The 25,306-nt window shown below is 47.0% G+C and overlaps 9 protein-coding genes across 9 annotated transcripts; 4 read left to right on the plus strand and 5 right to left on the minus strand.

Moving 5' to 3' along the window:
* Positions 1 to 5,649: 5,649 nt before the first annotated feature.
* EDB93DRAFT_1152989 (uncharacterized protein) lies at positions 5,650 to 6,114 on the minus strand. Its single transcript, XM_041449776.1, has 3 exons — positions 5,991 to 6,114; positions 5,770 to 5,930; positions 5,650 to 5,713 (listed from the first exon to the last, which is right to left on the minus strand). The coding sequence occupies exons 1-3, from the start codon at positions 6,103 to 6,105 to the stop codon at positions 5,690 to 5,692; spliced, it is 300 nt and encodes a 99-aa protein (XP_041306405.1). The 5' UTR covers positions 6,106 to 6,114; the 3' UTR covers positions 5,650 to 5,689.
* Positions 6,115 to 7,298: 1,184 nt separating this feature from the next.
* On the minus strand, positions 7,299 to 8,061 carry EDB93DRAFT_1153002 (uncharacterized protein). The gene is given in 7 exon segments (XM_041449777.1): positions 7,299 to 7,316; positions 7,347 to 7,350; positions 7,354 to 7,399; positions 7,428 to 7,623; positions 7,645 to 7,894; positions 7,921 to 7,988; positions 8,043 to 8,061. 4 exon segments carry the CDS (start codon positions 7,933 to 7,935, stop codon positions 7,354 to 7,356), a joined length of 507 nt encoding a protein of 168 aa, XP_041306406.1. The 5' UTR covers positions 7,936 to 7,988; positions 8,043 to 8,061; the 3' UTR covers positions 7,299 to 7,316; positions 7,347 to 7,350.
* Positions 8,062 to 8,787: 726 nt separating this feature from the next.
* On the plus strand, positions 8,788 to 9,205 carry EDB93DRAFT_1104930 (uncharacterized protein; the record flags this gene model as incomplete). Its single annotated transcript, XM_041447455.1, has 2 exons — positions 8,788 to 8,889; positions 8,945 to 9,205. 2 exons carry the CDS (start codon positions 8,788 to 8,790, stop codon positions 9,203 to 9,205), a joined length of 363 nt encoding a protein of 120 aa, XP_041306407.1.
* An 876-nt stretch (positions 9,206 to 10,081) lies between these two features.
* EDB93DRAFT_1289320 (uncharacterized protein) lies at positions 10,082 to 11,601 on the plus strand. Its single transcript, XM_041454539.1, has 4 exons — positions 10,082 to 10,602; positions 10,651 to 11,003; positions 11,067 to 11,365; positions 11,415 to 11,601. Exons 1-4 carry the CDS (start codon positions 10,274 to 10,276, stop codon positions 11,484 to 11,486), a joined length of 1,053 nt encoding a protein of 350 aa, XP_041306408.1. The 5' UTR covers positions 10,082 to 10,273; the 3' UTR covers positions 11,487 to 11,601.
* A 580-nt stretch (positions 11,602 to 12,181) lies between these two features.
* On the plus strand, positions 12,182 to 13,459 carry EDB93DRAFT_1044910 (uncharacterized protein; the record flags this gene model as incomplete). The annotated part of the gene is made up of 1 exon (XM_041444607.1): positions 12,182 to 13,459. A coding segment is annotated over one exon (1,278 nt), but the record flags the coding sequence as incomplete, so codon positions are not given.
* Positions 13,460 to 13,863: 404 nt separating this feature from the next.
* On the plus strand, positions 13,864 to 14,500 carry EDB93DRAFT_1251602 (ubiquitin-related domain-containing protein; the record flags this gene model as incomplete). Its single annotated transcript, XM_041453176.1, has 5 exons — positions 13,864 to 13,941; positions 14,021 to 14,133; positions 14,238 to 14,305; positions 14,359 to 14,382; positions 14,454 to 14,500. The coding sequence occupies 5 exons, from the start codon at positions 13,864 to 13,866 to the stop codon at positions 14,498 to 14,500; spliced, it is 330 nt and encodes a 109-aa protein (XP_041306410.1).
* Positions 14,501 to 15,034: 534 nt separating this feature from the next.
* Positions 15,035 to 19,160, minus strand: EDB93DRAFT_1207816 (uncharacterized protein). Its single transcript, XM_041451006.1, has 4 exons — positions 18,132 to 19,160; positions 17,913 to 18,073; positions 17,461 to 17,863; positions 15,035 to 17,401 (listed from the first exon to the last, which is right to left on the minus strand). Exons 1-4 carry the CDS (start codon positions 18,734 to 18,736, stop codon positions 15,364 to 15,366), a joined length of 3,207 nt encoding a protein of 1,068 aa, XP_041306411.1. The 5' UTR covers positions 18,737 to 19,160; the 3' UTR covers positions 15,035 to 15,363.
* Positions 19,115 to 20,747, minus strand: EDB93DRAFT_535663 (uncharacterized protein). The gene is made up of 4 exons (XM_041456646.1): positions 20,524 to 20,747; positions 20,320 to 20,471; positions 20,213 to 20,267; positions 19,115 to 20,160 (listed from the first exon to the last, which is right to left on the minus strand). Coding segments are annotated over exons 1-4 (885 nt in total). The 5' UTR covers positions 20,526 to 20,747; the 3' UTR covers positions 19,115 to 19,484.
* A 2,473-nt stretch (positions 20,748 to 23,220) lies between these two features.
* On the minus strand, positions 23,221 to 24,270 carry EDB93DRAFT_1104933 (uncharacterized protein; the record flags this gene model as incomplete). The annotated part of the gene is made up of 2 exons (XM_041447456.1): positions 23,221 to 23,970; positions 24,025 to 24,270. 2 exons carry the CDS (start codon positions 24,268 to 24,270, stop codon positions 23,221 to 23,223), a joined length of 996 nt encoding a protein of 331 aa, XP_041306413.1.
* Between the last annotated feature and the right edge of the window lie 1,036 nt (positions 24,271 to 25,306).

A 25,306-nucleotide genomic window follows, 5' to 3' on the forward strand; every position in this document is an offset into this window, starting at 1 on the left:
TTTTTTGTGGTGTGGTGGGTCAGATACACCCAATGGTTGGGGGTGGTCTGATGCCAAAGATCTTAGACATCAGCAAACATTCAACCAAGGTTCTCTCCACCATTTTAAAGGTCACAGAAGATGATAGACCAAGCTTTGAAACACTAGGAATTTTTTGTGGTGTGGTGAGTCAGATACATCCAGTGATTAGGGGGTGGTCTGATGCCAGAGATCTTAGACATCAGTAAACACCCAATCAAGGTTCTCCCTACCGTTTTGAAGGTCACAGAAGATGATGGACCATGTTTTAAACCATCAATAATTTTTTGTGGTGTTGTACACCTCCTCCTCCTCCTATATCAATAGATAATTTATGGAAATATTGTAAAATTAGTGTGAAAACATGTATTTACATGACTGTGATACATATAGAGCCATAGCTATAAGATACTATGTCCATTTAGCAGGGTTGTGCTGTTCTAATGTGGCGGTTCAGCAGCATCAGCTTGCAAACAGTAAAATGACCATAACTCATGTTTCCGACCACCAAATTCCTTAAAAATGAGTGCAATGGAATCCCAGTGATGTATTGCATCCAATGGAACACCCACAAGAACAGAAAATATGATGTGTTATATATAATATATAGCCATAGGGTGTATAAAGCGAAAATGTGAAGGTGCAAGATGTGAAACAAGCAAAAACGCAGATAGCAGACTTGTCAACTGTTCCCCTCGCAGTGGGCTCCAGTTGAAGGTGAATCTACTCAGCTCCTGGTCAAATGGTAAATCCAAGGGAAGGACACAAGAAGCTGATATAGTGGTCTAGTGTGATGCCTAGGGTGCTATACTTGCAGGGACGAGCGTGTTTGATCTAAGGGGAAGCAAGGAAGACAAATCCACAGTCGTGTGGCAGCTGTGCAAAGCGAGCGATGTGTGCACAAAGTGCGTGAACGCGAAATGTGAAATAGCGAAAATGCGAAATGCAATAAGCAAGGGCTCAATGAATGACTACTAAAGGACTGCTAATAACCTCTGACTCTAGCTATGGACATGATAGGGAAACTCCAATAAGGTAAGGTGAGGTGTGGTGTAATGTAGTAAAGAGTGAAAAATGCGGACCTATATATGTGTCTTGCTGAGTGAGCCGAGTGTGAGATAATGGATGTAATAAAGTATGTAAGTCAGGGTCCATGCTCTAATATGGTGCCATATTGACTAAAATGCAAAAATACATACCAGTGAGACTTGCTGGACAGTGGATGGATACTCCTGGATGATAGAGCGATGAAAGCGCGGGAAAGTCGCATGAGGACCATGTGCATGGGAAAGTGTCGCCTAATATAGAAATAGCTGGGAAAAGGCTAGGGAATAATGTTGCAAGTTGGTGCTGTGAACCCAAGTGATATGAACTGAATTATGACACATTGTAAGCCTGTAGTAGTGCGAATCTCTACACCATCTGAGGAAAAATGTTAAGTACATATGAAAGGGAAAGGAAAGATCCACCTTAGGGCAAACAACCCAATCACCCAAAGCTTCTGCATTACCATCTTCACCTCTGGCAGCCTCCTCCTCCAGTGGAGTGACCTCTTCCTCAACAATCTTCTTCATTGCCTCCTCATTTTCCAATCTCTTCCGTTTTTCCTCCACAGTTTTCTCTTTGGCCTACTCAGCGGTCTCCTCCTTCATGAGCCAAATCACCTCCTGGACCTTTGGGAAGGCGGAGACACAAGTATCTCCCCTTCACAGTGATTTTGCCAGACATCGGAAGAAGGACACCCTTTTCCTCGGCTTCCCACTGGCAAGAAGAGAAGTTTTCCTAGAAAAGGAAGTCAGAATCACCGAAAGAGCCCAAAAGAAATAGAGTACTTATGAAAAACTTTGTCCAATCACAGCACCAGACTTCCTTGTCAGGAAAGAGAGTCACATCATCTGGAACAATGGCTGTGTTCTGGTCAAAAGGTTGAGTCAGTGAAGATAAGGTGAACAAAGGGGTTGATGGATGTCACAGCAGACTTTAGGAATTATGGGAGCATAGCGTGAATAGCCTTCTGCATCTGAAGGGTCACACATAAAATATTATTACAATTATTAATATAGTATAGCTATAGGAAAGTCACACCTGCTGATCCATTGTCAAATTGTATATTAAATACCTTCTGATGACACCCAACACCATGATAATTGGCATTGATCAACAAATCCATTGCTCAATCCAATTCATTCTCTCCTCTGCCTTAATACCCTCTCTAATTGTTATGACTTGGATGGTATCTGTCGGCGACACTCAAACAGAGCATGTGTTGTCAATGGTCGAGGACATCCTTGGGCTTGCCCAAGGTTAGGGGTCTTACTTGGTGAGTTTCGGCAAGTAAGATTTGACGCCTATGTCCAAATCGGGTAGCTTACGTCAAGCGGGTGCTAGACGATGAGCTGTATCTGCCAAGGCTTATGACACCCAAAGGTTAATCGTAAGATCGTCGTTAATTAGAAGGACAGAAGTCTGACTAGTTAACAGGGGCTTTGCTCGTCGACGAAGTCGATGAGTAAAGATCGAGACTATAGGCTTATCCGCAAAGAGCAGATAAGAAGATAGAATATAGACTGCTGGCTAGGCAGAAAGGATCACTCTGGTGAGAGTAGGAGGTCAAGAACCAAGTAGATTCAAGTTAGGGAATACAGTACATGGTAGCGAGTTTATATAGAGGACAGGAGACGTATTAGTGGGTGATAACTCGTACTACCAAGAGAGGCAAACAGTAAAGGGTGTAACCATAAAAGGAAAGCACGTTCGCGTTGAGACACGGGCGAGGCAGAACGTGCTAAATAAGAAAGTGAGTCACAGGTCGAAATAAGAAGTGAAACGCGCAGGGGCACGATCGTGCAGCTGCGGATCTAAGTATAAGTCGCATGTGCGACTGCACACTGAGTCAGAGATCAAGAAAGGGAAAAGGGCAAAGGGGATGCGTCGTGCATCATATCATAGGTTACTGTCCGGACGGTAAGGGCAAGGGGACTGTCCACAGGATCAGTCAGGTGGAGGAATGGAGCATGGGTATGCTTCGTCAGCAAAAGGATCCGGCCAAATGTACTGGCTCTGCTGGAGCGACAGGTAGAGGGCGAAAGGGAATGCGAGAATGACAAAAATGACGAGGGTGAGGTCGGGGTAAGGGTATGACGCGAGGGCTGATATGAGGAGGATGAGGAGAAAAATGGTAGGGGCCCAAGCATCTAGATGTTCTTGTAACACTAATGTGCCTGCTGGTGGTCTCATTAATTCCTTCAACTGTACCTCAGTAACTATAATCATAGGTATGTTTGCTGCTGAGCCACTACTAGTAGCCTGGGCACTATCTTTTCCTTCTGGGTGTGCAATATCAATAGCAGTTGAACTGTTAATCACATGGCATTTGGCTTCTGGATGATCTTCCGGTGCATCTGTTGCTTCCTTTTTACGCTCCTGATATGCACATTTTTGACATATCTCAAAATGTGCAAAATGGACCCCCTTTGTTTCGCACATTTTTGACATTTCTGAAAATGTGTAAAATGACCACCCCCTGTTTTACACACTTTGAGAAATAGGCGAATGGGGAAAATGACCACCCCCTGTTTCGCACATTTTGAGAAATGCCAGAAATGTGCAAATGGACCACCCCTTGTTTTGCACATTTTTGACATTTCTCAAAATGTGCAAAAGTGACACCCTTTGTTTCGCACATTTTTGACATTTCTCAAAATGTGCAAAATGGACCACCCCTTGTTTTGCACATTTTTGACATTTCTCAAAATGTGTAAAATGACCACCCTTTGTTTCGCACATTTTGAGAAATGCCAGAAATGTGCAAATGGACCACCCCTTGTTTTGCACATTTTTGACATTTCTCAAAATGTGCAAAATGGACACCCTTTGTTTTGCACATTTTTGACATTTCTCAAAATGTGCAAAAGTGACCACCCTTTGTTTCGCACATTTTTGACATTTCTCAAAATGTGCAAAATGGACCACCCCTTGTTTTGCACATTTTTGACATTTCTCAAAATGTGCAAAATGGACCACCCCTTGTTTTGCACATTTTTGACATTTCTCAAAATGTGCAAAAGTGACACCCTTTGTTTCGCACATTTTTGACATTTCTCAAAATGTGCAAAATGGACCACCCCTTGTTTTGCACATTTTTGACATTTCTCAAAATGTGCAAAATGGACACCCTTTGTTTTGCACATTTTTGACATTTCTCAAAATGTGCAAAATGGACCACCCCTTGTTTTGCACATTTTTGACATTTCTCAAAATGTGCAAAAGTGACACCCTTTGTTTCGCACATTTTTGACATTTCTCAAAATGTGCAAAATGGACCACCCCTTGTTTTGCACATTTTTGACATTTCTCAAAATGTGCAAAATGGACCACCCCTTGTTTTGCACATTTTTGACATTTCTCAAAATGTGCAAAAGTGACACCCTTTGTTTCGCACATTTTTGACATTTCTCAAAATGTGCAAAATGGACCACCCCTTGTTTTGCACATTTTTGACATTTCTCAAAATGTGCAAAATGGACACCCTTTGTTTCGCACATTTTTGACATTTCTCAAAATGTGCAAAATGGACCACCCCTTGTTTTGCACATTTTTGACATTTCTCAAAATGTGCAAAATGGACACCCTTTGTTTCGCACATTTTGAGAAATGCCAGAAATGTGCAAATGGACCACCCCTTGTTTTGCACATTTTTGACATTTCTCAAAATGTGCAAAAGTGACACCCTTTGTTTCGCACATTTTTGACATTTCTCAAAATGTGCAAAATGGACCACCCCTTGTTTTGCACATTTTTGACATTTCTCAAAATGTGCAAAATGGACCACCCCTTGTTTTGCACATTTTTGACATTTCTCAAAATGTGCAAAATGACCACCCTTTGTTTTGCACATTTTTGACATTTCTCAAAATGTGTAAAATGACCACCCTTTGTTTCGCACATTTTGAGAAATGCCAGAAATGTGCAAATGGACCACCCCTTGTTTTGCACATTTTTGACATTTCTCAAAATGTGCAAAATGGACACCCTTTGTTTTGCACATTTTTGACATTTCTCAAAATGTGCAAAATGGACACCCTTTGTTTCACACATTTTTGACCTATCTCAAAATGTGTAAAATGGATACCACTTGGTTTGCACATTTTGAGAAATGCCAGAAATGTGTGAAATTGCACATGTGAGTTAGGCATAACCTTGGGCTAACCCCATCCTATTTAACAAAATGTGCTTAGAATCTCGCACTTTGTCAAGTTGTTGCGTATCCGCTGCAGATCCGGCTGAGAGGGTCCGGCACCAACACATTTCACCAGGCAATTGAATGGAACCTGCAGATACCTTCCCAAATCAGCGAGAACCGCAATGCGGCCTAGTTTCAGATCCCCCGTGCGATAATCAGATTGTGAGGTATGACGAGCGACTGGAACTGTATCTGGCGATAACATTGGGGAATTCTGTGATGTGAGAGGTCCTGACATGTTGCTACTGGAGAACGATAAGAACAAAGGAGTATCATGTTGGCGTTGAGTCAAACTGCACCAGTGAATGTTTATGATAATTATTTAGCTTTTCGCACGGGTGTATCTGAATCGTTGTGGAACACCACAACCACAAAATTGTCATCGGAGAGTGACCTTGTACGACCAAGGTAATTAATATTGATTCTACATCACAGATGTCCTTTACGCCCAGGCTGTTAATCAATCACATTAGCACTCGGACTTGAAAGGCAGCAGCGAAAGACAGAACCTCATGATGACAGACGAAATTATTTCCATCATCAATCACGGTACAGCAGTCTTTACAGTCGCATGGTGTGACTGATAGGATCATGCCTGTAGGGCTACAGTAAAACCCGAAATCATTCTTGTTGTTCCAACCTTTGGGGTCCGCCGAGCACTGCACTGGATCTGTGGATAAACCGTAAGTACACAGTCTAAGGTCTGCACGTAGGCAGCAAGAGTGCTCACACTTGGAGTCGCAGGATTGGCCCACGGGTGTTACCGTCATGTCTTCGGATTCGATAGCTACTCCAGCCATTGTTGTGGCAGAAATGACAATGGTGGTGAGTGAAGTAAATTTCATGGTGGAGTTGTCTGAGCCGAAACGAGTAGAGTGACTTTTATACACAATTAGTGTATGGTGCAACCAACCACTTTTATTGTCGTATGCTCAGGGACAAACCGGATACTCCCTCATGCTCTGCGGCATTCCTTCACTTTCTTTTACGCAGTGACACGCAAATGAGTGACCAGACCGGGCTAATGTTGTGGGCAGAACTATTCTAAGGTAGTCCTGGCGGCAGAACCTGGCAGAACCATGTTTTGCGAAGATCGTGCTACCACTCGATAGCAACATAGAATCTTCCCATCTTCGTTTCGAGTGCTCTTTCTTATAAAAATTCCTTTCCATTTATGTCCCAGTCTGAGGCAAACTCCATGCCCATCACTTTTTCTGCGTTACGAATATCTTTGAGTCGAGCAACCTCGGCATCAATCTCATCAAGCAAGATCAATTTAGGACCATTCTCACCGGAGAGACTGTTGTGAAGAAACAAAATGCAAAGTCGATCTGGGTTGCTTGGCAATCTCTGTATAACTGCCTGAAAGTTTGTTTGTATGTATGTGAGCGACGAGCGTGACATTGCGCTGACTTGCTATTCCCAAGGTGGATATATGATACCGAAGGCTAGCACGTGAGGTGCTCGAAACATCAATGCGCGTTCAGAGCTCGCTGGCCTCCGGACTTCGTAGCCGTTTTAGAGAGTCTTAAAGCTTCTCAATTGATGCTATCATACACTGAACTGGTTGTGCATATGCAGGAGTCCTGCTACCTTATGTCTCGGAGGTTCTGCCCTGCCACGTGGCAGAATGGCAGAGCTCTGCCCATAACACTACCCGTCCCTAGTCCTCGTCCGGTTCCCGGAAGTTGCGTCACCTCAAAGCACGAGCAATTGCGTATGTAAGACCCTGAGGAGCCCCTAGCACTGACCTTTGTTATATTCTGTCTTGCCTCCACGACCAACACGAATGCTACGTCCACTGCTTGCTAAATTTCAATGTCTATCGTTGACCTGCTAACCCTCTGGCCTCTTCATTCGTCCCTTCAGCATTAACCAAACGAACACTTCCATGTCACTGTCTGTTATGAAGAATCATCGAAATACTTATATCATTACAGCGCACATCACACCCCTAATACAAACTGCACTGCCGGGAATTGTGTCATTCATCCTCTACTACTCCACAGGACTACTGGTGTTCAAGACGTTGTCGTCAACGTGCCGTGACACATCGGTTAGATTATGATTATGTAATATCAGTCTAGCCAGACTCAGTGCCAAATTGATACTAGGTCACAGCGTTCCCGGCCAGAGAGTCTTGTGCTTACTAGACAAGCAAATTAACACTCGGACTCCAGAGGCATCATGGGAAGACAAGCTCACATCCTTGCACTCGTAGCCCTGTTTATTATGACTCACTTCACAACAGTTGTGGCAGGAGCATGGCATGTCTCTTTCGATCGTCAGGTAATCCCCGCAGTAAAACGCGAAATCGTAGTTGTCGTTGTAACTTGGGTAGCCCTTCGAGCATTGTACTGTACCTGTGGATAAACTGTAAGTACGCGTTCTGAGGTCTGCACGTAGGCTGCAAGAGTGTTCACCCTTGGGGCTACAGGGTAGGCCCTCGGGAGGGCCCTGGGGAATTATGATAATGGAGTCTTCAGATGCGATAGCTATTCCAACCATTGATGCGGCAGAAATGACAATAGTGGTGAGTGAAGTGAATTTCATGGTGGAGTATTGATGGTGTTTTCTAGGCTGAAACGAGGAGCACGGCTTTTGTACACGATTAGTGTATGGTGCAACCAAACACTTTCATTGTATTCTCAGGGACAAACCGGATGCCGCCTCATGCTCCGTGAGTCCGTGGCATCTTTTCATGAAGTGACACGCAAATAGGCGGTTTGCAGAGGAATTTCTCTCCATCCTCATCTCTTAGTCGAATCGCTGAGCTGCGTTTAGGACGGTCGGTGTCAACCACCTGCTCACCCTTGGCACCACTTGTAAAAGGTACCAACGGCCTTTTAGGGTAAGTTTCGTTGTAGGTAGTAACCTGCCTGAAGGCTTACCTCCACACGGCGGCCTCCCCTTAGATCCTGTTCAGGTCTTTAGGATTGTCGTGCACTAGTATTTCATAGAACCTCCAGCGAGGAGGAGCCAGGAGATTGTTTTCCCACTCCTCGCGCCTTGCGAGCCATTTGCACTCGAGGCTCTACTTCTGTCAGTGTCGTTTCTCACATCATCAGTAAATCACACCCCGAATACAAACTGCACTGCCGGGCATCCTCTACTACTCCACAGGACTACTGGCGTTTAAGACGTTGTCGTAAACGTGCCATGACACATCGGTCAGTCTTGATAACTCTAGATTATGATGATGTGTTATCAAAATCGAGCCAGACTCAGTGCCATATTCAAATTGATACTAGGTCACAGCGTTCCCGGCCAGAGACTCCTGTGCATAAAATGCTAGACAAGCACATGAACACTCGAACTCCAGAGGCAGCATGGGAAGACAGGCTCACACCACCACAGGAGTAGCCCTGCTTATCAGGACTCACTTTACAACACTTGTGGCAGTCGCATGGAAGGTCTTGTACGATCGTCAGCTCACCATCCTTTGATAGTTTGATCCACATTCTTCACCTGAATGCAACAATCACGCCGACGCCACGCGCCATGCTGAGGGATCCGGAATCAAAAACATGATGAATCGTCTATTCTCTCGCTCCTCCACTCCCCAGGGCCATGCTCCTCGCCCAAGCAATATCCCCCCTGTGGACGTCTCCGCCACACGAGGCAAACATGTAAGTTTTCCCGACCTTTCGACATCCACATCGTAATGCTGACATTGTCTCGCAGCGCACCGCTAATGCCCACACTGCAAAAAGGGACAGGCGGCTGAAGTCACAACGTCCTCCTCGCAATATAACCTACACCTCTCACGCTGGAGCATCAAACAGCAACACACCACCACCAGGGACATCCAATGCAGTCGGTGGAACTACCTTAGTAACCTTGCAGATCAGAAGTAGTACTGGACCTCCTGCCCCGCTAGTCATCGCACATGCTCCACACGCTAGCTGCTTTGCGGTTCTCGCAAGGTTCTTCCCGCGTCTATGACAATCCACTTCACGTTCCCGCTAGGCTTCTTGTCCTTTCTGAATATTTTCTTTGGAGCAGATGTATTAATATGAAAGATATCTATGCAATATGATGATGTTCCCGGTAGACGACTACCATCATAAGCAGCATTCTCGTTCAGTCAAACAGACACTAGTCATACCTGGATTGCTTGTGCTAACGGAGCAGATAATGATACGCAATACTTGCATGGGCAACCTAGTGTATTAACAAGGCATCTGTAGACTGTCGCATACAAGGAACGTAGTGCATTGCGTATCCTGATTTCAGCATAAGCATAAAGTACTTCAAAGTCGAACACCGTTTAGGCGGAGAGCAGCACGCAGACAACCGACTACATACTAAATCACTACAAATTCTCTTCACAAGTGTCCACAAAATCAGCACCTGATACGACAGATGGGTTTGCCGAGAGCAACTGATCTAAAATGGAATCAACTAGATCCGAAGAGGAACTGAAACGGTGAAACCTGCAACTTCACAACACGCTGTACGACCGCGATATTTAGAATACGTGTCCGAAGACATGCACTCACCGTAAAGTAGATATGTTGTAGCAACAAATTGCGTAGGTCTGCCAACTGATCAAACAAGAAAGGACCCATACGAACACCTGAATGATATGACTGAAAAAAGATATCATAAATAATAGGACTGAACATCTATGAGACAATAAAACTGCCCCATTAAGGGACGAAGACTGAGAATGGACCAAGTCACCAATCAATTAACACTCACGCATCGGACACGTCGATGGAAGGCCATGTATGTGGATGTATTTTTAACTCGGAGCGTCCGGAGTACTAAACGGTAGCTGTAAGTGTAAGTAGTACGCCTACATAGTAGCGGCGGTTCAATATTCAATGTTACTGGTCACGCGCAGGTAGTGACGAGTCTACGACGTTTGGTGCGCACAGCCTTGTAGCCCACTGCTTGGTGGCCTCGTTGGAAACATTGTTATCCAAATATTTCTCTTCGCCGTTGACCGCAGTGCACTACAACGTCGAGCACGACCTAATCGATCATACATTGTCGTGTCTTTAACTGATGGTCCACCGTCCTCCGGACTCTCGTCTCCTGTCCAACCTCATAGCACACGAAAAGGAGTATACGAAACATTTATCCGCTCTTTTCCCTATATCACATGCTGCTCTCGCATCCCTTTCTGCATTCGCGGCTGCCTCACCTTCAGCCATACCTAGTAGTTCTTCTATCTCTTTAGCGCAAACTATTGCCACCATTGTTGATATCCTCTCCGGCGCGGACGATGCTCTTCAGCTTTACAATAAGGCGGTCGAGAACTGGCGCGATCAACTTGCCCACTTGATAAAGCTCGAGGAAGACATAGCAGCCATTCTCCGTGACAGGGAAATTCTGTTCGTCCCAACTCTTTCTCCACCAGCTCTCCGCTAACCTTTTTTCAGCGTAACCCGGCTGATCAAAGTTTCCAAATCCTCCAAGACCACACGGGATCCTCGCTTATCACTGATTTTACCATCTGGTTCTACCTCGTTCACATCACTCCCTTCTACCAATTCTACGTTACATGGCTCTTCGAATACCAAAGTTCTGCAAACTCAAGAGGAGCTGCGCGCATGTGAGGCTCATCTGGCTACTAAAGAGCTGGAGTTAGAGGCACTTCGGGTCAGCATAGCCAGAGAAGGTCTCGGTGCTCGCTGTCGGGCTCTTGTTGATTGTGGGTGGGTTTGGGGTGAAATGGGGAAGGAAGGTCTTCGGGCGTTACAGACTCTCAATGCTTCAAGTTCTGATACTCAGGGTGTGCCGCTATACTGTTTTTTTTTAGATCACTTACTCACCAGCGTGATGCACACGTATCCAGTTCCAGAACCATCCTTGGCGTCATTTCCATCGCATTCGCCCTTCACGTCCACCACTCCCAAACAAAAGCCTATACCTTCTGCGCTACCTGCTCGTCTTACACAGGGCCCCATATCCTACTCCTCTGACATTTCCTCCCTCACACCTTCTCAAAGTGCTTCGCAACAACACGATGGGCCCTCTCATGGAACTAGCCAAGAAGGCGCGGTTCCTGATCATCCAAGCTCCAATGGTCATGAAGATGTAACAATCAATATTCCTCCTGCGCATTCCATATCCGAACTTACCATGCCCACTGGTGTCTGTTCTCCGTCCCCTGTCAAAGCACCCTTACCTGAGAGTTCAACAGATCTTGAGATCCATCCCCTCCTACGTAGCAGTAGCACACAGCGAATCCGCCGTCCATTATCCAGACGCATAAGCGAGATAGATGAAAATGAGGGGCCTGCTGTCATAGCAAACTCCGACTTCACATTCCCTGACAGTGCTCGCGGTGCAGACGATAGCAGTGAAGAGGAGGAGACTCAAGGCCCCTTAGAAGTCGTCGACAACGATCCATTCAGTCAATCCAAGCGGTTATCTCTACGTCACGAGGTATCTCCGGACGCTGTTGAGCGCACATCCAAGCGTAACGGTAAACAGCGGGAGCATATGCCATCCATGAGTTTCTTCGGCTCTTTGCGCGGTTTATTCAAGAGCTCGCACAAGGACCAAACTCGTGTAGAATGGACTGACGCTACAGATTCCCCGCATGCGAGTCCAAGCAGAAAAGGCCAGAAGGGCTGGTCTACACGAACAGATGCAAATCTGAAGGCTTCCAGATCTCAAGACAGCTCAGAGTCTGAGCCTGAGAAAACACTCAAGTCCCCTCTGCCCTCAAGAGGTGCGAAGTTGCGCAAGGGCCGGTCACAAGCTATAGCCCTTGCATCATCCAGCGGATGGCAGACTGATGGACCCCCTTCTGCAAGTCCACGCACAAGCATCAGGCGGAAAAAGAAGAAGTCGATTGCAGAGCTAAAGGGCAAGGACGGTGGGTATACAGATGGCGAGCTCGAGGCAAACATTACAATTCCTGCCGGCCTCCCATCTCGGAGTCAGTCGGAAGTTGTTACCCGACGTCCATCTGTAAAGCGGCAGATGACCCCAACCTCCAGCCCCCAGGCTCAACCACTCGATCTTTCACGTGCCTCCTCACTCTCAACGCGAAATAGCGTAAGGTCGGCCCCAAATCAGGTAGCAGTTAAGTCGCAACATCGCAGAGCCACTACAGACCTCGGCAACGGGGAAACACCTCATGAAGGTTTTCCACGACGGTCGGCCTCCCTCACACATAATACTGCACCCCAACACTTGGGGGATTCTCCTGGAACTGCGAGATCAAGATCCAGGCGTGCAGCCAAAGTAGTAACCATACATCCTCTTCCAGTGAAAGGCAGCACTAGTGTGAGTCTTATGAGCGTCGTTGAAGATGTCGCACGACAGAATCGCACTGGTCGGGGTGCCACAACTCCGGGCTCATCGAGTCCACCTCCAGGTACAACAAAACTTGAGGTCCCGCGTGCCCCGATACCAGGTGTTCCTACCAATGCGACGTGGTCCTCCAAAGTTTCAGATGATCGACTTCCTGTCCGCTCAGGATCATTGGACATTCCCCGCGCACCAGGGTCGGTTTTTTCTGCATCTCAGTCCTTCCCAGTTGTTTCAGGTGCACACGGAACAGCGAGACCTAAACACGAAACTGCACCTCGTCGTCCGTCTACAGGAAAGGGGAGTGGTCCAGCTGCAGCTTCTGGAAGCGAATCCAGAAAAACCTCTCGACCAGCTGTATCGCCTCTTCGTTCAGCTCTTCGAAATTCCAGCCGTACACCATCGCCCAGCCCAGCCCAATTATCAGAGATGCAAAAGCGAGGAGCTGTTTTGCGCGCTGAGGATAGTAAGCCTCGTGGACGAACACCAGAGCGGGATGAACCCGAGGAGCGCACTCCAAGACCAGCTCGGCCTGGGCAAGCCAGTGAACTGAATGATATTTCGATAAGAGATTCAGTTTCGATGATATCAATATCATCCTATAGAACGGCGGAGGAAAGTCCTATCGAGGGAGGGTCAACTCCCCCGGCTCCGCAACATGACACTGAGTCATCCACAGTCTCCACTGAAACACCGACAAGACGGAAGAGTGTTCGGGTATCTCTTCAGCCGACATTCTCTCCTACTCCACCTGCTCTGGAAGATGATGAAACCCATGGCCGTTACCCCTGGAGCTCAACGAAGGATAGTGACAATCGCGATGAATCCAGAGAACCCGTCATATGGCAAGACTCAAGCGACGAAGATGAGGAGTACAGTCGTGCACGGAAACTACTTAGTAGAGCCAGTAAGAAAGGTAAAGGGAAGAAGAATGTATAGCTTGTTACCGAATCTGAAGGCATTCTGAGCTCAAACACGGATGCCGCTTTACATCCCTTTTGGCCCTTGATCGACTATTTGTTCTTCTCATTCGCATGTCCTTAGTTAATTGTTACATACCTTCGCATATAATTTTTACGTTTGTTTCGTTTTGCACTTACTCTTATACATATTCTACATACATTGACTGGATCATCGCTTTCACATATGCGCCGTGCAGTCGGATCGATTAGGTAAAAGAAGCAGTACAAACACCGACAATCTCTGCTCGCCGTCCCGTCCACCCAAGTTCCTCCTTGTCTTCGTCGCTTCCTCACCGAGTTTATCTTACCCGCGTTATCCGCGTTTCCTGATCTTTATTCACGTTATTTGTACAATCTTTACTTGCTACCATGGCTGAAGAGCTGCAGCAAAATTCTCAAGGACAGGAAGGCTTTAAGCTTGAGGAGAACGCGCCAATTAATGTCAAGGTACGAAAATTGATGGCATCGCATCGATTGACGCGACTTCCCATCTTACAACGGATCGCAAGTCTGATCTTCTCCCCAGGTTGTAAGCTCGACCGGGGACGAGGTTTTCTTCAAAATCAAGAGCAACACCAAGTTGAGCAAGCTTCAAGGCGCTTATGCTACTAAAGTCGGTAAGGATGTGGGCAGCATTCGGTGAGTAAAATTTTCCAACTTGTCTCTCAGAAGTTGAGCAGGTGGATTATTACTGGCCGCATAAACTGCATTGGTTCTCGGTTTGCTGAACAATCCTTAATCAGATTTTTGTACGACGGGTCCAGAATCAATGACGATGATACGCCTGCAAGCCTCGAAATGGAGGACAACGGTGAGTCTTTTTACTATCGTGTATCCGTTTTTTCTGAAATTACTCCTATCTAGATACGATTGATGTGATGGTAGAACGTGCGCACTCTTCCAGTTTCTTCGTTGCTTTCCTAATTTTTGATCTCAATGTCTTCTTTTTGGATATGCAGAGGTTGGCGGTTCATCTCCTGCATATTTGTACAGTGGTCACCCATAATTGTAACACTACGGTTTATTCGCTTTCCTTGTCAATCTGACCAATATTCATAATATTGCATCGACCGATATCTTTTGGATGTATCACTAGCGCTCAGCTCTGACGGGGAAGTTGTCTACTTCTCTCAAGAATAAATTCCCTCGTCGCCTGCTCAGCGCTCTGTTGAGTACAATGATACACGTCTGCAGGCGCTGCAGAATCTTTTCAATGCTATACTCTTTGAACGCTAATTATGCTTATCTGCCCAACAGCACACTCGTTAACGTTGATTCCGCTCACAGGATCGTCAGCCCTCGACATGGATCATAACTTGGAAGTCAGCATGCCATCGAAATGAGGTGTGTTTACTTTGACGTACCTGGTGCCACTCGTAAAGTTCAAAATTCTGCACAACAGTCCTCAAAAACAGTTTTTTTGACGTCGATGTACTTAATGTCATATCTACTGGAGCATATATTGTCACTTTTAGGGGTGTTGGTCAGTCTTTGAGGCCTGAGGCTTTGCACGTAGCACTGTTGTCATAGGCGCTGAGTACCAAGCTCTGAATCAGCAAATCGGGATACATTGTCATGAAGTACGCTCTTCATTGAGTGCCGCAGAATATCTACGTCGAACGGATATTACAGGCATGTAAATGGAAAAGGTTGAACTCGTGAGGATGTAATGGAGCTAGATAGAACAGGAGGAGTAGAAACGGTAGCAGAATTAAACGGTCTCGCGCGGGAATAAGTGTGAAATGTAACTCCAGTGTTTGAATTATTGAATGAAGAATTGTGAAGTTGCGGGTCATGATGTAGGAGAATGTGAATAGATGATGTCAAATAAGTAGCGTGCAGAAAAAAAACTGAGAAAACAAGGAATGCTCATGCAGGTCTCCACGCAGTGCCTGGTCTGTCAACCATGTGCGACACTTCTTGCCAACTTGCTGGGGGTTCACTAGACGCTGAGGTGCCTTCTAATGTAGCAGGCGCTGTTATGAACGATTGAGCCGCAGTACTGATGTCCGGTCGGCTATCGCCACTTTGTCCTCCATACGGCCCCCTAGGGATTTCTAATCGCTCAACCTCTCGCTCGCGGGAGGTAGGACGAGCAGTGAGGTGAGACGTAGTGGCCTCCGAAGGTGCAGAAATAGAGGGGGTAAAGATGGAGGGGTTCGAGGAAACCTCTCTTAGACGAGACCCAGACCTTTGCCCCACAGGTGGCTTTACTCCAAAAGTATAATTCTCGTTGCTGCTGTGAACTCCCTCTGACCCGCTACGTGAGCGAGAGTCGGACGAGTATGCTGAGTCCTCCTCAAGACGAGCCATAGACGAATTTGCACGAGAGCGTATGGACTGAACAAGATCCAACGAAGATCGTGAGGCGGCTCCGATGCTGTGTATGAGTGACTGCGTCCGCGAACGAACGGCTGATCCGGTACGGGAACTAGACGAACCCGATTGAGAGACAGAGCGAGAACCAGATCGAGAACGTCCAGATTGTGAACGCCCAGAATCAGAGCGATGACCACGACGGCGACGGCTGCTGACCATTGATGATTTCGGGCTGCGAGGACCAACTCCGAGGAGGCCAACACTATCCTCGCCTTCCTCAGCTTCATGGGGACCTTCAGGCACAGGCTGCTCCATCATCTGAGGCTCATCATCTTGGTCTTCTGCCTCTTCCTCATCGTCCTCCCCATCCTCCTCTGCCTCATCCTCGTCGATCTCCTCGCTAAGGAAGGATTCATAACCGCCGCCACCAAAAGTCTCTGTATGGTCGCTGTCGATACGGATTCTGGTAGGAGCAGTGTACACAACCGGAGAGGGAGATGATAACACTGGAACAGTGCCTGCACGAGCGCGACCACGACCTGGTTGGGGATGACGAGGGGGCCTAGGTATCGGGCTACCATATCCGGAACTAGGACTGGACAAGCCCGAGCTCATGCCATGCGAATGGGGAGACTCAGATGAGGTATCACGATTGCCAGTAGATTGTGTAGAAGTTGACGTTCGCGAATCTGTTGAGCGAGTATTCGTTGATGGATGTGTCTTAGGAGTCGAGTGTGTACCAGTTGCTGAAGAAACTGAACCTCCACGGGCAGGACGGCGAAGTTGGAATGGGTAACGAGATGATACTGGTTGTCCAAGACTAGACATCGAACCAGAGGTACGTGGTGGAGCTTCGCTGGTATTTTCGACCTCGACCTCGGCCTCCTCGTCTGTCTCCTCTTCATCATCTTCATCTTCATCTTCATCTTCATCCTCTTCGTCGCTATGATTATCCTCTTGATCATCTTGTGCTGGGCGTTCTGAGCCGCTGGTGAGCGGCGATCTACGCTTTTCCTTCATGGAACTAGGGGAAGGTGGGAAAGGAATTTGATCTTTAGATGACACTTGGGCACCATACCCGGCGAACGGATACGGTAGCTTGAGTAGAGGTGCTGAAGGACCGATCATCTCCTTATCCTTCGATGATCTCTTTACAACTTTGGGGATGATCTCGGACAGCTCCGGTGGAGGTGCTGGCGCCTCACCAGATCCCTCTCTCGGAAAGGCGAAAAGATCCTCTGAAAGCGCACCGCGTCTTGCTAGTGGTGGTACGGAAGACAAACCGACAGCCGCAAGCACCTGATCAACTTCAAACGGAGGGGAAGTTTCTATGCCTAGCGGTCCTGGTTCATCCTTCTTTGCGGTATCAGACCACCGTGCAGGAGGCTTCACCGTCAAGCAAAAATCATAGGCTTCTTGGATACGAAGACGCGTACAAATTCTCCAGTTCCACGGGAGAGCATCCGTTTCAGAGGCAGCGTCGCTGTTATAATTGGACAGAGACTTCTCACGATCTTCTTCCTCCCATCTGAAGCGCGGTCCACAGAGTCCAGCGCAGGCCTGGCCACTGAGAACCCACAGTCCAATCCTGTTTATGTTTAAAAAAAATCAGAAGAAAGCGAGATATATTAGCCTGTAATCGCTGACCAGCTGAGGAGTAGCACAAGGACACGCCATGCCGTCCAAGCGGCATTGGCAATAAGAACGCCACGGGCGTAAGCCGTTAGTGTGCCATCGGACGCACTGAAGTAAGTTCCATCACGACGATTGAAGCCAGCTTCGAGCATAGCAACATATTCAGGAGAAGCGGATGTAAATGCGAGTAGCAAAGCTAGGGAGAGTCCCGCTCGAGGTAGTAGAAGCGCAACAGTGGGCAGGTTCTGCGAATAAAACCAGAACGTTTCCGAAATACCATCGCGAAGACTACCATTTTCGCCAAAGAAAGCCGAGAAGCGGATGTACTGCATGAAGCAGAAATTCGTGTAAGACGTCATGGAAGCGAGGTTGAAAGCAGCCGAAGAAAAATATAATGGCGTGATGAGCGGTCGTTCTATATCGTTTTTAGTCTAGAATATAATTCATTGGTAAATAGTACTCACTGACACGCCATCGGCGCCAGAAGGAGTAGATGAGTTCGTATAGAACGAACACCATGGTAATCCAAGCCAGCCAACAAGCTATGTACGCTGCAGCACCGAGTGCCCAATTCTTGCCCGAACCTGGCACACCTGGTGCGGACGGATTAGGAAACCTAGCGATCCTGCGGAATGAAAAGATCAGACTGAGCCTATTAATCCTTAAACGAGATATAAACATACTGCAAGATTATAAATACAGCGTTGAAGTCGAAGAATGTTTGTACAGGAATGTGGTAGAAGGTCATGATAGGAAGCAAGTAAAAGTAAAGACGAGTGAGGACAGAAGGGTTCCGAAGCAGTTCCGGGTGAAGACCAGTTGACCGAAACCTCGGTGCTTGAGAGTGCTCCTGTATCTTAGCTGCCGGTAACACTAGAGTTCCGCTCACGCCAGCAGTCGTAGCACGTGACCAGACTCGAGGACGTAGAGGGTTGCTCTGTGAAGTCTGGTCCGTGATATCCCGGCGATTATACGGATTAGCGCTAGCCTGCGCAGCGTCCTGGAGGCTCACAACACGCACGGAACGTGGTGTAGCCTTTCGACCACCCGAGAACGTTTCGGGTGGGGGAGGCTCGAACATTCCAACGGAGGAGTGGAAAATTGATCCTGGTGCAGGTGGCGGAGGCCTCCTTGGGAGCCATGAGGGGTAACCTTCTGAACCTTCTGATATCCTCGGATGAGTAGAAGAGGAGGGGCGTTCAGAGACATAGCCTCTGTTTGGGGAATCCCCAGGCGCAGATGCGCTAAGCGGAGATTCGGAAGACGTGCTGGGCTGCAGTCGTGACATATCGTTAATAAAATGAAAATATCATGCAAAAGATGAAATAATAAGCGAGTTCGTCAAGACGTAGCAGAATATAAGTTGGTGTCGCGTTAGAGGATTTTTTTTTGGTTAGTTGAATATTAGAAAATGGGATGTCTCCGTGAAAGGATGCGAATAAGACGTAGAGCAAGATGCAGAGCGGGAGGTTAAGATAAAAGTCCCCAAGGTCGATATACCGGAGAGATCTAAAGGAACAGGCAGGCCTCGTGTTCCAAGTCCACGATTAAGAGCCTCGTGTCTTTTCCTTTCGTATAAGTGAACCAAAAGGTGGGAAGAAGGCGCGCACAAAACGAACACGCGCCGCCCTGAAAAACTAAATCTCCTGCCCCCCAAAAAGGAAACCGAACAAAAATGCTTCCGCTTACCAGATCTTCACGGAATTAAATCGGACCTTTGTGATAGCCAATGGCGGATGCAACCTTCGAACGAATGAAAGAGTAAAGTTGAGTAACGACAGAACGCGCAAAGCTTTTGCTAGAAATACTGACAGCTCCCTGCGCTGCCAGAACTTCAATGATCCAAGCTATAGTAGTGACAGAGATGGTGGTACGAGAGAGAGTTTTGTGTATCCATGTGTTTTCCAATGTCACCGTCGTTGCTAGGCGGGAGACATGAAGAACAACAGAAACAATGATAACGTAGCCCGTACTTCACTACGAGTGTTTAATCTAATCAGTAAATAACTTTAATGCAGATGCTGGTTGTCACGGTCTTACGATTCCCTTGAAGTGAAATGCAAGACGTCGAAACCCTCTCCATACACTTCTTCCCAGTCAAAATCGCTCTGCTGGTTCTCCTTACCAAATGCTTCCAAGAGTTTCGAAGCTTCCTCTCCGCCGCCAATTATTGCGTGACCCGCATCACAGAACTTCCCCCTGGCCCCCTGGCCGTATATACGTGATTCATCTCCGTAAAGAAATGTGCCGATATGACGGAACGTGAGACTGATGCGCTCTCCTTTCATGAACTGTTCCTCTGCGGACTTCAAATGGATCGGACGTTTGTCATGGTTAATTGCGTGCAACCATTTCGCATTCGTTTCGAGACCAAGGACGAACATTGAATTGTGAGGCAGCGGAATTTTCTGTGATGGTCGCGGGGTCACGACATTGTCACCCGCTTGTTGCATCCCATCTCGTTTCAAGCGAAGTGTCATCACTCGCTGAGCGCCTAGGCTGACATTAACTATCTTCGACCCACGCACGACATCGATCGTCTTGTCAGAGTGCTCTGAAATGTAGTCCGCACCACTACGGTAGTGTTGAATTAAGACATGGTTCACGGGGTGATCAAGAATGCTCTCTACATGCTTGCGGATGGTAGCTATCGTTGGCGAAAACCGTCGAAGCGGAGGGGACTCATCTGCAGGATGTCGGTAAATCGGAAAGCTGAAGTTGAACAAGATAAGCTGATCGAAAATACGGCGGAAAAAGAAAGCACCTTCCATCACTTGCTATCTCCCCCTGGACCGCCACGCGCCTCGGTACCTCACCGCCTGAACACCCAACAATGTCAAAGTCTGTGCAACACGAGTTGATTGAACATACCACGATGATACATAACATTCCAATCAACCTCGTTTATGATCTGCTTGAACGCTGTGTCACATAATTCAGGGGGAAGCACATTGAGCATGAGGCTAGAGTCCCCTTCTCCAATCTTGTCACCCACACCAAGACTTGAGGGCAGTGTCTGCTTCCTGATACAGAGAATGAGTCACTTTCCTCAATTCTTATTATGTGAATACGCACATCTCTATTATGACCTCAAAAGTCGAAGTGCTTGGGTCAAAGTGCTGGTGGCGGTCTGATTGGAAAAGATACGGATGCTCAAGGGTTACCCGATGCGCAAATCTGTGAGAGATTATCTAGTGGGTGACAAAGGTGTATGAGCGTGGAGTCGTGGACTTAGACGCTGACCGAGTCGCTGTGTATGGTGTACAATAATTATAAAATCAGATACTTTTGCATTATGTAATCAGTAACCAGTCCTCTTCCCAGAAACTCAATCAAATTTAAATTATGTATATTGTGCACTAACTTCACTGCCGCTCATATTGGCCCATTTCATTGTGTTATAACACAGCCGCACAATAAGCATGTGAGCAAGTGGGACCTGAGGGAAATAGCGGCTAAAGAAAGTGCAATATTAAAGTTTGTATCTCTCAGAAGGTGCGCACCCAAACACCCACGCCTGCCAACACAAAGACGTCAGGAACCATCAAACGTGACAGTGAGATAGCGTTCGATTGAATCATAACGTACATAAGAGGCGGGATGTGAACACAACGCGGACTAGAGGCAAGAGGAGGCAAGAGGTCGCCAAAGTTTAGCTAACCACAGGCCGTTAGAAGTTTTCCCACGAAATGATTTTGACAGAAACGCACAAGTTCTCCGGGAGTCGGGCCCTCGGGGATATCAATGTCGTCTCCAAGTATTCGCCAGTAAGCAAACTAGTAGTGGTATTTGTCCAATTACCAAACGGAAAGTTGGTCTTTCCGTTCAACAATCGAACAAATCCTGCTAGAAGAAGTTAGCCTGGAACACACGACAGCCGAGCGTCATCTTGGCTAAAGCGTGACTTGCGCGTAGGTCGAATCGCCTGTTGTTCACAGCTTTACTGTGGTGCTTCCCTGGTTATTTCTAGGTACTTTTGCCCTTTTCTTGGATGTTTATTGTCCGTATGACAGCGCCTCGTGGTTATTTAAGGTACTTGTTTCATAGGTTGTTGTCAGGGATTGCGACGTTGATGAGGAGTATACCCGCGGTACTCATATGTCCCTGACTAATGACTTGTTGGAAAGGCGCGGAAAGGGTGAGTCCTAAACATAGGTCTACTGTAGTCAGACCTGGACAATATATAGGTCAGTCGTTTTATATACTTCAATTATTGTTACTGATCAACTGCAGCTACTACATTGCTCATGCTTCAGCGTGGACTGTCTTGATGTTTGTACATTTGGAGTTCCGCGAAAGCATCAACACTTGGGCACTTAATCAACCTAATCACGTCCGAACATCACCGGCACCAGTGACCACACGAGTTGTTCGTGTTGCATCTGTCCAAGAATGACAATGACATGCACGCTTGTTACTTCACGCAAGGTATGAATCGGTGAACCCCTTACGGACGGGGCATTTCCACACAATCTTAACTGCAGGCTCAGGAAGCCTTCGTGACAATCACTTCCCTGGATCATAATGCGCTGGCGTACTTTGGAATAGTACAACCCGTGAGCAAGCAGGACCAAAATGACTTCTGATATCCTCCTGCACTTATTACGACAAAGAAACGGTATGTATCATGCATATGTTCCATGAACTTCAGCGCCAGGCAGTAATCTCTAAAGATTTTCCGATACTTCCCCCCACAGCAGTGCTGCCTGAGTAAATCGACCTTATCTAAATATGCACCAGTGTCAACTTGACTCTGGCCTGCGTAAGGTCAGCAACCACTCCATGGATCTTCTGAGAAGATGGTTCCTTGCGTTTCGAGTTGCTAACCGCGCGTTGTCTCACAATCGTCTCAGTTCCAAGCGAGGCAAGCTGGCGTTCCGACAACAAGAGACAGAATCTGACTTTGAAACTTTTTTAGTCAACAATGGTGCCATTGACGCCTATTGCCCACTCGACGTATCGTACACTTGGGGGTGCATTTTCACCATTGGCACTAGCATGATGGCTCCTTGGACCAAGAGGACATGCAAGCTACTGTCCGAATCGCTGCAAGATATCACTTGAATATCGTCGCCTGAAATGTTTAAGGGCCCTTGTGAATACTGTCTACAAGGGCCTGGTCTATTGCTTTATTTTCGGACATGATTTGACTGTACAAAGGAAAAGGATACTCAACATTTGTTCCCTAGGAGGGCCAATCAATTTGGTGTCTTCGGCGCATGTGATTCGACTGATGCAAAGTTGGTAATTGTTGTGTCTCGACTACGCAGATGCGATTCTACTTGTTGTACCTTGACCCAGCGTCACACTACATAAACACTTGAAGACGAACAGGCGGCTAATACGTTTTCGCATGCCTAACAAGTAGCGAAAGGATTGAATTAGTTGAAACTTTATGCAGCTCCGTTTGGCAATTCACAATATAGCCCCGGATCACTGCAGCCCGCCGGTATATGAATATTCTCTCGGAAATTCAATCATGATCAGTGATCGACGTCGAATAGATATCACGTGTCTGTTTGACTATTTTCACCTGGGAAAGTAAATAAGAACATCACAAAGAATATTACAAGGAACACGGAGTACAGCTAACTTGATAGCAATGGTACATCTCCGAAGATACCTCATCCCAGGCCAGTAAAAAATATCGATAATACAGTCACAACATTACTTTGTGATGTGTAGTGGCAATTATTGTGAAAGAAAGGCGAATGACAGGGAGTGGCGTGGTAATAATCGCTGCAGGATATCCACATCGAAACCTAGCATGGTTTAGGAAGATACGCGCTGAAGCGTACGACTAGAAGTTGGTTGAAAGGAGGATGGTGGCTTCTGCATATCTGCAGGATTGCCAGCTGGGTATTGTTGAGGCGGCCGGCCATTAACTAGAACAGGTGGCTGGCTCAGCATTGGTGCCAAAGACGCTGCGTCTTGCTGCTCCAAGCGTCGCTTTTTGGTTTGCGGAGAAACATCCTCGCCCTGCAACTCCTGATCAGCAGTGGCACCACGCTTTTTCTCCATGTTCCCGCCAAACTCAAAAGGCACCCTAAACCGGGAGAAAGGTCTGGAAATCGTCGCTAGCATTTGTTCAGCGGTAATATCTTGAAACCTCGTTCTCCATGTCTTGGCAAGTACTTCCCGCTTGGGTTTGGGGAGGTTGTACGCGCGCCATGGGTAATGCGGTCTTTTGTCGTAGGCTTCAAGTGCTTCCCTATCTTTATTAGACCATCGTTCCTCTTCCTCTTCTCTCTTAAGCCAGCCAATATCGAGCAAGCGACGCGTTATTTTCCCTGGAAGACATGGTCGCATCATAGTGGGGTGTGAAATTACGGTCTCGTACGTGTTCCACGCCTGTAGTGGATCAAAGAGCTCGACAGCGCGCTGCGGAATTGGAACAGCCTCATAGGCAAAATCGCGAACTTTTATTCCCATTTTCGGTATTTCTTCTACAATTTCCTCTTGTGTGAGGTCCAGGGGGATGATTTCGGTGGGAGCAGGAGACGGAGCTGACGAGCGAGAAGGCTACACGCAAGCAATTAAACTTTGCCATTTCTATAATCGATGGGTGTGACTCACTGGCTCTTGGGGCTCAAATGGGGATTCTTTGGATGACACCTGTGTTGGGATGTCGAGTGTGGTCTCAACTTTGGTTTGTCCGTCAAAAGATGGGCCCTGACTAGATTCTTCTGTATTCTGAGAGCCTGTACGTGCGAGTGTGACCTCCAACGTAGGAGCGACGTACTGAACCGAATCACTGGCGGGCATACTTGTTCGTGGGTCGAAGTTAACTTCGAGGGGGTCGTGTGCTTGGGAAGACGGCATCGCAAATGATACGAAACCAGGTAAATTTAATGTCCAGAAAGTTTAGGCACTTTATACATCCACAGAACTCGGTGTGATGGATTCAATTGCGTTGTTGTCAATGTCAATGGCAGAATTTCTGTGGCAATTGCCAAGCGGCAATTCCCGGCAGCTTTAGAGGTCCGTACGAACAAACAACAAAAGATGACACTAATATTGTGTCTGTCTTTTATATTAGAGAAGCCATGTCAAGTTGTGAGGCGATTACAATAGAGCTTGGTCTCAATTTTGTTTTATTGAGTTGAAGCAGTTTGAGTAAATTTTTGGTACCCCTAATTTATGATGACTGGACGCGACGCGTCGCGTCGCATCAACGCGGGTCCATCAACAATCCATGGAGCCTCTGAAAAATTTCAACAGAAGCTGTGACGTTGTATAGACCAATCCAAACGAGGTTTGAGAATATTTTGTACCAGTCTACTAACCAATACAAGCTCGGTGATGTCTGCTTTGCTGGATGGATGGTCCCAATCGGATTTCGCTACATGAACTGAACTATCAACTTCGAAGTGCATATAGCGGGGGTGGACAATGAGCATGATCACTTTTCCCTCTGGAAGCGCATATACACATGTCAACGCTCATGACAATGATGCAAGAAATTGGTCGATCGACCTGAAAATATGAGCAGCGACTGTCAAGATACATCGCAGGTCGACGGGCATGCCAGAAAGCTTGTACTGCACACGGTAGGCATAGACCACTAGATCGTTGCCACATGGATTATCTCCTACACATGGATCTTCATTCGTCTCTGGAGAGAACTCGAAAGGGGGTCTAGTAAACCAAATTTATACTGCGCTAGAACCAGTCGCCTCCCATCAGGTAGTCCAAGAATTCACTACGGCCTCGATGCTGGAAGAAGAATCAAAAATTCAACGCAAATACGCACTTACTTGTAGTCTCCTGCGGTCAGATCTGCAAGCTGCACAGGTCCTGGATAGAACGAAGATGGACGTTCCTAGGATCTCTCAACTGAGAGAGTTTCAGGGTTCGC

This window comes from Suillus bovinus (assembly GCF_016758785.1).
Source record: "Suillus bovinus strain UH-Sbo-P2 chromosome Unknown EDB93scaffold_38, whole genome shotgun sequence".
Lineage (NCBI taxonomy): Eukaryota > Fungi > Basidiomycota > Agaricomycetes > Boletales > Suillaceae > Suillus > Suillus bovinus.

What these genes read in the sequence shown, in the direction of transcription:
- EDB93DRAFT_1152989 (XM_041449776.1), bottom strand. Translation starts at nt 6,105, where the DNA reads ATGAAATTTACTTCACTCACCACCATTGTCATTTCTGCCACAACAATG. An exon ending in CCAATCCTGCGACTCCAAGT is followed by an intron (nt 5,931 to 5,990) that starts GTGAGCACTCTT and finishes GTTTATCCACAG; the next exon opens with ATCCAGTGCAGTGCTCGGCG. An exon ending in ATTTCGTCTGTCATCATGAG is followed by an intron (nt 5,714 to 5,769) that starts GTTCTGTCTTTC and finishes ATTGATTAACAG; the next exon opens with CCTGGGCGTAAAGGACATCT.
- EDB93DRAFT_1153002 (XM_041449777.1), bottom strand. An exon ending in GATGCCTCTGGAGTCCGAGT is followed by an intron (nt 7,400 to 7,427) that starts GTTAATTTGCTT and finishes AGTAAGCACAAG; the next exon opens with ACTCTCTGGCCGGGAACGCT.
- EDB93DRAFT_1207816 (XM_041451006.1), bottom strand. Translation starts at nt 18,736, where the DNA reads ATGTCACGACTGCAGCCCAGCACGTCTTCCGAATCTCCGCTTAGCGCA. An exon ending in CTGGCGCCGATGGCGTGTCA is followed by an intron (nt 17,864 to 17,912) that starts GTGAGTACTATT and finishes AAAACGATATAG; the next exon opens with AACGACCGCTCATCACGCCA. An exon ending in CTTGTGCTACTCCTCAGCTG is followed by an intron (nt 17,402 to 17,460) that starts GTCAGCGATTAC and finishes AAACATAAACAG; the next exon opens with GATTGGACTGTGGGTTCTCA.
- EDB93DRAFT_1289320 (XM_041454539.1), top strand. Translation starts at nt 10,274, where the DNA reads ATGGTCCACCGTCCTCCGGACTCTCGTCTCCTGTCCAACCTCATAGCA. An exon ending in CTCCGTGACAGGGAAATTCT is followed by an intron (nt 10,603 to 10,650) that starts GTTCGTCCCAAC and finishes ACCTTTTTTCAG; the next exon opens with CGTAACCCGGCTGATCAAAG. An exon ending in TTCAAGTTCTGATACTCAGG is followed by an intron (nt 11,004 to 11,066) that starts GTGTGCCGCTAT and finishes ACACGTATCCAG; the next exon opens with TTCCAGAACCATCCTTGGCG.
- EDB93DRAFT_535663 (XM_041456646.1), bottom strand. An exon ending in GAATGTTATGTATCATCGTG is followed by an intron (nt 20,268 to 20,319) that starts GTATGTTCAATC and finishes TTGGGTGTTCAG; the next exon opens with GCGGTGAGGTACCGAGGCGC. An exon ending in GAGATAGCAAGTGATGGAAG is followed by an intron (nt 20,161 to 20,212) that starts GTGCTTTCTTTT and finishes GTTCAACTTCAG; the next exon opens with CTTTCCGATTTACCGACATC.